The sequence below is a fragment of the Saccostrea cucullata genome, unplaced genomic scaffold, assembly GCF_032062105.1.
Source record: "Saccostrea cucullata isolate Sc308-1 unplaced genomic scaffold, CSIRO_AGI_Scuc_v1 ctg10140, whole genome shotgun sequence".
In the NCBI taxonomy this organism is placed as follows: Eukaryota; Metazoa; Mollusca; class Bivalvia; order Ostreida; family Ostreidae; genus Saccostrea; species Saccostrea cuccullata.
In genome coordinates this window covers 7,649-17,224 of record NW_026924553.1, presented here as the reverse complement: position 1 = coordinate 17,224, position 9,576 = coordinate 7,649, and the positions used below count along the sequence as shown (strand labels likewise).

The 9,576-nt window shown below is 31.6% G+C and overlaps 1 protein-coding gene across 1 annotated transcript; it reads right to left on the bottom strand.

Moving 5' to 3' along the window:
• Nucleotides 1-1,818: 1,818 nt before the first annotated feature.
• Nucleotides 1,819-4,976, bottom strand: LOC134266704 (uncharacterized). Its single transcript, XM_062748925.1, has 4 exons — nt 4,699-4,976; nt 2,408-2,437; nt 2,195-2,282; nt 1,819-2,060 (listed from the first exon to the last, which is right to left on the bottom strand). Exons 1-3 carry the CDS (start codon nt 4,906-4,908, stop codon nt 2,205-2,207), a joined length of 318 nt encoding a protein of 105 aa, XP_062604909.1. The 5' UTR covers nt 4,909-4,976; the 3' UTR covers nt 1,819-2,060; nt 2,195-2,204.
• Between the last annotated feature and the right edge of the window lie 4,600 nt (nt 4,977-9,576).

Below are 9,576 nucleotides of genomic sequence, written 5' to 3'. Positions count from 1 at the left end.
CAAAGTAAATTTTCATTTGCAAAGAAGTTGAGTAGGACTATGGTACTGTTTATCAACAATACTATATTTCATTGTTTTGTTCGTTTACTAGGGCGGTTTATGTCCGGTTATGCTATCATCGACATTCATCCAAGATTTTAAGTTACACGATACGACTGTATTTTCGGTCTTTTATATAGTTCTCCATTGTATGAAATAAAAAAAATTCTGTATAAAACTAAAGTATATTGATGCAATTTTCAACAAATATATTTTGAGTAACAGTACTCTTACCGTTTACAAATAAAATGTACAAAAGTCTTGCCCCTGACTTGTTTCTGTACGTATTTTTTCTCATTAATTCAACTTCTGGGCCCCCAAAACTCAGTACTGATTTTGACTTTTAACTCCAAGAAAGGTTTATAAGTTACACAGACATGTAGAATCTTATTTAAATTCCATGAATTAATTTTTGCGAATATGTGGAAGTACGGTGGGCTTTCAACTGCGCCCGCGCCATTTTGGATTTTACGAGAAAATATGGGCCACACTAAATTTAACTTCTCTTGAGCCTTCATCGATCCCACAAATATGGTAAAAACACCTGACGAATTGATGCCATGAAATTAAGTAACATGATCGTCTATTTTTCTTTGATTGCCAATTTTGCTTTATTCTAACAGTTGTGTCTGTTTTACGCAATATTTTGAGCAAGATTCTATAAAAACTTGCGATGTTTGACAATCGCTTAAACCATTTCAGAACAAGAAGATCTCTGAAATAGACCACCATCTGATAGATTGTAGTCTATTTAAAGATTCTACCAACTGTCATTTACGTCCGATAGTTTGCACCCGAGTAATGAGCAAAAGTTGTTTTTAAAATTTTACATTAATGAAATTGTGTCTTTTGTTACGTCATTTTTATGGTCAGTATTGTAAGTATGCGGAAGTTTGACGTCATTATCAGTGATATTACGTCATAAAAATTATAAAGTGACGTCACAATATGTGTTTATTTTTTCTGCTCTTTCCAATGATACCAAACTCAATAATTTCCGTAAAACGGTTAATTTTTTATTAAACAGTTCTCAGGACTTTTGAAATGCCCCTCGTATTTACTACAATATAGTTATATTTTTAGGCTACATAAATATATTTTTCTAGGATAATTGGGTAAGTAGTGCAATTCATTGTAAACTTAGCTGCAGAATCATAGATCTCCGAAAAAATATATAGACAAACCGGAGAGCTACCGTGCCACCCATTGAAAAAAAAACAAAAAACTATTTATTGCACCGTTTCTCGACTTATTTCTCCATGTTTATAAAATGTCAACTAAAAATAATACCAACCTTGTGTTCCTAACATATTATTTCACTGTTTCCACAACAAAGCATTCCTTATAATTGTTGTTATTAGCCCACTTGGTCCTGAAATTGAGATCATTTCAACTGCCATTTTGGTTTGCAAGATAATTCGGTCCCATGCACTTCGTACAGATGTCAACCACGAGAGTACTTGATAGAGGATTAAGGAATTTTTTGAAATCTATCTTTTTTTGCGATTGAGGTAAGAATTTTGAAGAATTATTCCAGAACTAAGCGCAACTTTTTGGGTGCACTTAATATATAGTTTTTACAATGAGTGGCTCTGTAGCTCTCTGGTCTTTCAAAATATTTCATCGGAGAGCTACAATTCTGCAGCTATTGTAAACTTAGGATGGATAGTAGAAGCTCATGAAACAATTTTTTTATGGGGAGATAAATATGTCTGTCACTCAAATCCAACACCTTACATTGCCTCTTCATCATTCATAAATAACACATCACAATATCAATTCTTGGAAATAAATAATTTACTGAGCCACACACAGTGACAGTCAACAAAATCAAATATGTTTCTTAACATTCAAGACTGGTATAACATAATTACAAAAAAACTCTATTTTTATAAATAAATTATTAAATATGAATATGATCTGAGCAGGTTTTCTCTTTAGAATTACTTTACATTTGTAAATCTTTGTCATTGTGCATCATGAAGCATCACATCTGAGATTCTTCCACAAAGAAAGGCTCTCTGGTAAAAAAAAATAGGAAAAAATATTATTTTGCACAGGAAATTGATCCCGATACATTTCGTTCTAGTAGCTTTATTAATCAGTAATTAATATCAGTAAACCTTTAATAAAAGACTTAATTGTAGCAATTTACCTTAAGTCCCTTACGTCTTGTGTATTTTATTGAGGAATTTATCAAAATCCACTTTACTCAGGTCAACTGTTCTTTTCCCGTTTCGTGCCTGAAAAAATGGATTTCAAAATTTCAGTTTTGTTCCATAAATTCATGTATTTATTGAGAAAAATATGGTTTAAATGGTATTACATAAGTTTTTTACTGAAAAATGTAAAACTGAAAAAGTTTTACCTTTTTAGTTTTTTTCTCCGTTTTGCTTGGCTGAAATATTAACATAAATACATGAATTTTTCTAACATCAGACAAACGTTTAAATCCAAAAAAATTTGAAGGATTTATCCTCATTGAATTTTTATTATACATGTATTTACAACTGCAGATTAGCATTTCAGTATTGTTTATTTTTTAAATTTAAAACTGAGCATACAAGATTGAATTCAATTCATTATTCAACAAGAGGCCCACGGGCCTTATAGGTCACCTGAGTATCATGTAACAATTTTCCAGCGATTGCAATTGGTTCATGTTTTAATCCAAAAGCCATGAAATTCACAAATTTTGAAGGAGGCACCATTGCTTATCAAAGGGCAGATTTCAAAGCATTAATTTATTTTTAGTCAAAGTACCCCCCTGGTACCCCTGACCCAGCGGCCCTGAAATTATCTATTTGAAAGAGGCTGCTTTCTTCATTATAAGGCCAGCATTTTTTTTATGTTTAGGTTTAGTTATGAACATGAGAATAAAAAGTCCCGAAGGAGAAGGAAATAAATTTTTTTTTTGATAAATCAATTATTAACATTTGTACATTCTTCTTTTATGCTATTCTAACACGTCTAATAGGCTCCTTACTACTGGACACATAATGCTTACAAATAGGAAAGAAGAACATTTAATTGCTTATTTCATCATCTGCCAGTTTGGGCCAGTTATATAAATTTTGTGATGTTGGTCAAAATATATTTTAAAAAATCATTTCTTTAAAAGTCTTTCAATATATCTTCATTTTTTAAATATGTGTTAGGTGAATGTGTAGACATTGTTCTAAAATTTACTTGATGCCTAAAATTATAATTCCTATCTTAAAACAGACCGGGGGTATTGGGGAATAGGGTGAACATCTTGCCTTTTAATAGTTGAATTTTTTTTAATTTCTTCATTTATTGTTTATTTCTTCCTCAAATGGACCTAACTTCTCCATGTTCTCCCATAGTTTTATTCATTACATCTGATGCATAAGCAACCCTTTTCTGAAGAATGATGCTTAGACTGTAAGCTATAACAGAGACCTAAACAATGTCGCTGGCAATATGCAATAGCTACCACGGGCAGTTTAAAACCTGGGGGAGGAAAATAATTTACAGACAGATATTTTTGAAACAAATACATAATTATCTCACCAGCATGTCATTGTGCAATAAAGTCGTCGGCATTTTATTTGTCCTTTGAACGGGTGAAACGTTTTGAATGGCACTCGTACCGATGAATTTTACACTAAACCAAGATTATCTTAAAACCGGAAATGCGATTTCGTAAATTTGAAATCTCGATCCCGACTCAAATTTGACATCGGAAAGAAAAAAATTGTTTTATTTTTTTCTGAAAATTAAAAACCTTGAGCGGAGGGTTTGTAAAACAGAAAATAAAATAAATCCTGGCCTTAAATATGTAATTAGATCATTAGTATATTAACCAGAAGCAAAGGATAAGATGTTCAAAGAATTCATGCATTTCACTATATAATCATTAGAGCCCCACCCTAAAACAAGAACCCCTGACCCTGGGGCCATAAAATTCACAATTTTGGTAGAGGCACTCTTGCTCATCATAACTATGTACTTAGTTAATTTATTTAATACCCAGGAGCAGAGAAGAAGATTTTCAAAGAATTCATTTATTTTCACTATATAATCAATAGAGCCCCGCCCTAACACCAGAACCCCTGACCCTGGGGCCATAAAATTCACAATTTTGGTAGAGGCACTCTTGCTCATCATAACTATGTACTTAGTTGGTTTATTTAATACCCAGGAGCAGAGAAGAAGATTTTCAAAGAAATAATGCATTTTCACTACCTACTTATTTAGCCCCGCCCTAGCACTAGAACCCCTGACCCCAGGGCCATGAATTTCACAATTTTGGTAGAGGACTCATTGCTGATTACAATCATGCAAACAGTTTGACTGCTTGATGTCCAGGAGTAAAGAAGAAGATTTTTAAAGATTGCATTAATTTTAGTGGTTTTGGCCCCACCCCTCAGGCCCCAGGGGGGCAGGGATCATGAAATTCACAATTTTTGTTCCCCTTCACCCATAGATGCTTTGTGCCATATTTGGTTGAAATTGGTTTAGCGGTTTCAGAGAAGAAGCTGAAAATGTTCAAATGTTAACACACGACGAACGACGGACGACGAACGACGGACGACGGACGACGACGGACAAACACGGATGGCAATAGGTCACCTGAGTGACTCAGGTGACCTAAAAATAAAGTGCTTTTTTAATTTTGTTTCTGAAATAACCTACCTCTCCAGGAGTTATCTCCCTTAGTCTCTTCACTCCTTTCTTTTTCTCCACTGATTTTGGGGATGCTACTTGTTGTGGATTAACTTTAGCAGGTGAGGTCATACTTCGTAACTGACGACTAGGACTCCCAAACAGTCTGGGGCTCTGTCTGACCGCTTTACCAGGCGTCCGTTTTCCCTTCGGAGTTCGAGGAGACCTGGACCCTCTCATCACATCCTTGGTGGTATCACATTCCCTCGACTCCACAGTTGATGTGGAATTTTTCCCCTCCTGGGAGGCAGTAGTACTACTGAATTAAATATCCCCTTAGATTCTAAAAAATCCCCTGTTGTCCCCCTGTCAGTCCCTGACATTTTCCTGTCTCTCCCTGACTTTCTCCTATGATCCCCTGTTGTTATCCCTGCTCTCCCTGTCTAGTCCCTGACGTCCCCTGTCGTTGTCCCTGCCTTCCCTGTCTACTCCTTGTCGTCCCCTGACATTCTCTGACCTCCCTGTCCAGTCCCTGTCGTCCCCTGTCGTTGTCCCTGCCTTCCCTGTCTACTCCCTGTCGTCCCCTGACATTTATTTTGGCCAAGAAAAGGAGTTTTAAATATATTTTTGTTGCATTTAAGAGTGGAAAATGATATAGTCTTGAAAACTTTATTTATTTACCGGGGTACAAGGTCATGACACCTATTATCTTTATTTCATACAGCTACAAACTGTACACGGTCACTCTGAACACAACATAAACAAAGTATATCAGTCAGTGAGAAAGGCAATAGGTGTCATGACTGTCATTCAATCAAAACAAAGCATCAAAAATCTAATTGACGGATTAATATTGTGCATATTGAGACGATTATTTTGATATCCATCACGGACTTACAATAATAAAAAGTCGTTTCAATATGCTAATAAAATACTTTGTAGCATATCTAAGGATGCAACTGTTTATGTAAAATAAAACTAAAGAAACACAATTTCTTGCAGATATAAATGATTGATTAATTTTTTGTAGTTTCAACTTCAAAAGTTAATAGATAGATTAATATTTCATTAATAATTATTATATTATTCATTTATTTCATTTATTTACTATGTATTTATTTTGCTGTTTTCCGTTTTATTCATTAAATACTGGTTTGACATTGTACCATTTGTAAAAAAAAAAAAAAAAAAAGGTCAGCAGGGGGTACTGGTGCATTTTGGAATATTTTAGTGTTTAAAACCAATACATTAATTGATTTCAGGTAGTTAGTAAATAAAAAAACTAATTAACTGCATGAATTTAATCATTATAAAAACAAACATTTTTTTATCTTTGAAATTGACGATACAAACAAATTAAATCACAAAAAACCTGAAAATTGGATTTGTTTGGCTTATTCAATATAAACCGATTTCCGATAAAAAAAAAATGTGTCAAAGTATTTTTGAAGCATATTAAAACTACTTCTTATTATTTTACTTCCATGATGGATATCAAAATAATCGTCTCATTATGCACAATCTTTACCCGTCAATAGCTTCCTGGATACTTTTATTTTGTATTGATTGAGAAAAAAATCAGTTCTCATACAAAAAGAAAATGTTATTTCAAACAGCTGCAAACTGTACACGGTCACTCTGAACACAACGTAAACAAGGTATAGCGGTCAGTGAAAAAGACAATAGGTGTCATGACTGTGTACCCCGAGTTAATTACTGGTAAACATCAATGGCTTTGTTGTTCTTTCAGAACTGTGTTAGGGTTTTAAAAACCGATTTTTAATTAAGTCAATGTATCAAAAATCTAATTGACAGATTAATGTTGTGCATAATTAGACGATTATTTTGATATCCATCATGGACTTAAAATATTTAAAAGTCGTTTTAATATGCTAATAAATTACTTTGTAGCACATCTAGGGATGCAACTGTTTATATAAAACAAAAATAAAGAAACACAATTTCTTGCAGATATAAATGATTGATTAATTTTTTGTATTATCAATTTCAAAAGTAAATAAATAGATTGATATTTTATTAATAATTATTATATTATTCATTTATTTCATTCTATTTATTTACTATGTATTTATTTCGCTGTAATCTGTTTTATTCATTAAATATTGGTTTGACTTCGTACCATTTGTAAAAAAAAAAAAAGATAGAAAAAAGAGAGAGACAGCAGGGGATACTGGTGCATTTTGGAATAATTAAGTTTTTAAAATCAATACAATAAGTGATTTTATATAGTTTATAAATAATTAAAAAAAAAAAAACTCATTAACTGCATTTATTTATCTATTATAAAACAATCTTTTTTTATTTTTAAAATTGACGATACAAACAAATTAAATAATCAAATACCCGAAAATGGGATTTGTTTGGCTTATTTTATGTAAAACTATTTAGGATAAAATATTTGTCAAAGTATTTTTGAAGCATATTAAAACTGTTTTGAATTATTTTACTTCCATGATGGATATCAAAATAATCGTCTCCTTATGCACAATCTTTACCCGTCAATAGTTTCTTTCATACTTTTATTTTGTTTTGATTGAAAAAAGTTCTCATACAAAGCGAAAATGTTATTTCAAACAGCTGCAAACTGTACACGGTCACTCTGAACACAACATAAACAAAGTATAGCGGTCAGTGAAAAAGACAATAGGTGTCATGACTGTGTACCCCGAGTTAATTACTGGTAAACATCAATGGCTTTGATGTTCTTTCAGAACTGTGTTAGGGTTTTAAAAACCGATTTTTAATCAAATCAATATATCAAAAATCTAATTGACAGATTAATATTGTGCATAATGAGACGATTATTTTAATATCCATCACGGACTTAAAATAATAAAAAGTCGTTTTAATATGCTAATAAAATACTTTGAAGCACATCTAAGGATGCAACTGTTTATGTAAAATAAAACTAAAGAAACACAGTATCTTGCGAATAAAAATGATTGACTTTTTTTTTGCATTATCAATTTCAAAAGTAAATAAATAGATTGATATTTCATTAGTAATTTTCATATTATTAATTTATTTTATTCTATTTATTTACTATGTATTTATTTCGCTGTAATCTGTTTTATTCATTAAATATTGGTTTGACTTCGTACCATTTGTAAAAAAAAAGATAGAAAAAAGAGAGAGACAGCAGGGGATACTGGTGCATTTTGGAATGATTAAGTTTTTAAAATCAATACAATAAGTGATTTTATATAGTTTATAAATAATTAAAAAAAATAAACTTATTAACTGCATTTATTTATCTATTATAAAACAATCTTTTTTTATTTTTAAAATTGACGATACAAACAAATTAAATAATCAAATACCCAAAAATGGAATTTGTTTGGCTTATTTTATGTAAAACTATTTACGATAAAATATGTGTCAAAGTATTTTTGAAGCATAATAAAACTGCTTTTATTATTTTACTTCCATGATGGATATCAAAATAATCGTCTCATCATGCACAATTTTTACCCGTCAATAATTTCTTTGATACTTTTATTTTGATTGAAAAAAAAATTAAGTTCTCATACAAAGCGAAAATGTTATTTTAAACAGCTGCAAACTGTACACGGTCACTCTGAACACAACATAAAGAAAGTATAGCGGTCAGTGAAAAAGACAATAGGTGTCATGACTGTGTACACCGAGTTAATTACTGGTAAACATCAATGGCTTTGTTGTTCTTTCAGAACTGTGTTAGGGTTTGGAAAACCGATTTTTTAATCAAATCAAAAATCTAATTGACAGATTAATGTTGTACATAATGAGACGATTATTTTGATATCCATCATGGGCTTAAAGTAATAAAAAGTCATTTTAATATGCTAATAAAATACTTTGTAGTATATTTCAGCAAATAAATAAAATAAAACTAATAAATCAAATTTTGGGGATATAAATGAGTGATTAAAAAAATTAAAAATTAAAAAAAGAAATAAATGAATAATTTGTATAATTCTCATTATTTATTTATTTAATTATTCATTCATTCTTAATTCAGTTTATTTGTAGATTTATCCACATAAAAAAATAAATGAATAGAATAGATTAATAGTTTATTTAATAATTTTTATTTATTTCGTTGACATTTATTTTATTAATGCATTTACATATTATTCCTTTCAATTATTTTTTATTCATTTAAATTCTTTGGGAAAAAATCCCATGCATAGATTTGATAATGTATTCCCAAATGTTTAAATCTAGTTCTTTTACAAAGACAGTTATTACGCTCAAAGATGTTTCAAAGTAGATCAAATAAAAAATGAAAAAGTTTATAAATATATATAAAAGGTTCATAAAGAACAATGTATATGCCGTCTAACATCACAAAATTCAATAAATTGGTAATTTATTTCTTCTTTAGAATCGATGCAATTCTCTGCCGTTCTCTCTCTCTCTCCCAGCCCCCCCCCCCCTGGAATGCTACCAAGCTAAAAAAAATCACATTGATACAAGTTGTAGAAACTAAATTACAAGGATTTAGTTATGGCATTTAAAAATGTGTTAACTTTTAACTAAGTCTATATTTAATAAAAATACTTAAAGTTTTCAAGACTAAATCATTTTTCACTCTTAAATGCAACAAAAATATATCTTAAACTCCTTTTCTCGGCCAAAATAAATGTCAGGGGACGACAGGGAGTAGACAGGGAAGGCAGGGACAACGACAGGGGACGACAGGGACTGGACAGGGAGATCAGAGAATGTCAGGGGACGACAGGGAGTAGACAAGGAAGGCAGGGACAACGACAGGGGACGACAGGGACTCGACAGGGAGAGCAGGGACAACGACAGGGGATCATAGGAGAAAGTCAGGGAGAGACAGGAAAATGTCAGGGACTGACAGGGGGACAACAGGGGATTCTTTGGAATCTAAGGGGATAT

What these genes read in the sequence shown, in the direction of transcription:
- LOC134266704 (XM_062748925.1), bottom strand. Translation starts at nt 4,908, where the DNA reads ATGAGAGGGTCCAGGTCTCCTCGAACTCCGAAGGGAAAACGGACGCCT. An exon ending in GGGAGATAACTCCTGGAGAG is followed by an intron (nt 2,438 to 4,698) that starts GTAGGTTATTTC and finishes TTAATATTTCAG; the next exon opens with CCAAGCAAAACGGAGAAAAA. An exon ending in CGGAGAAAAAAACTAAAAAG is followed by an intron (nt 2,283 to 2,407) that starts GTAAAACTTTTT and finishes CCATTTTTTCAG; the next exon opens with GCACGAAACGGGAAAAGAAC.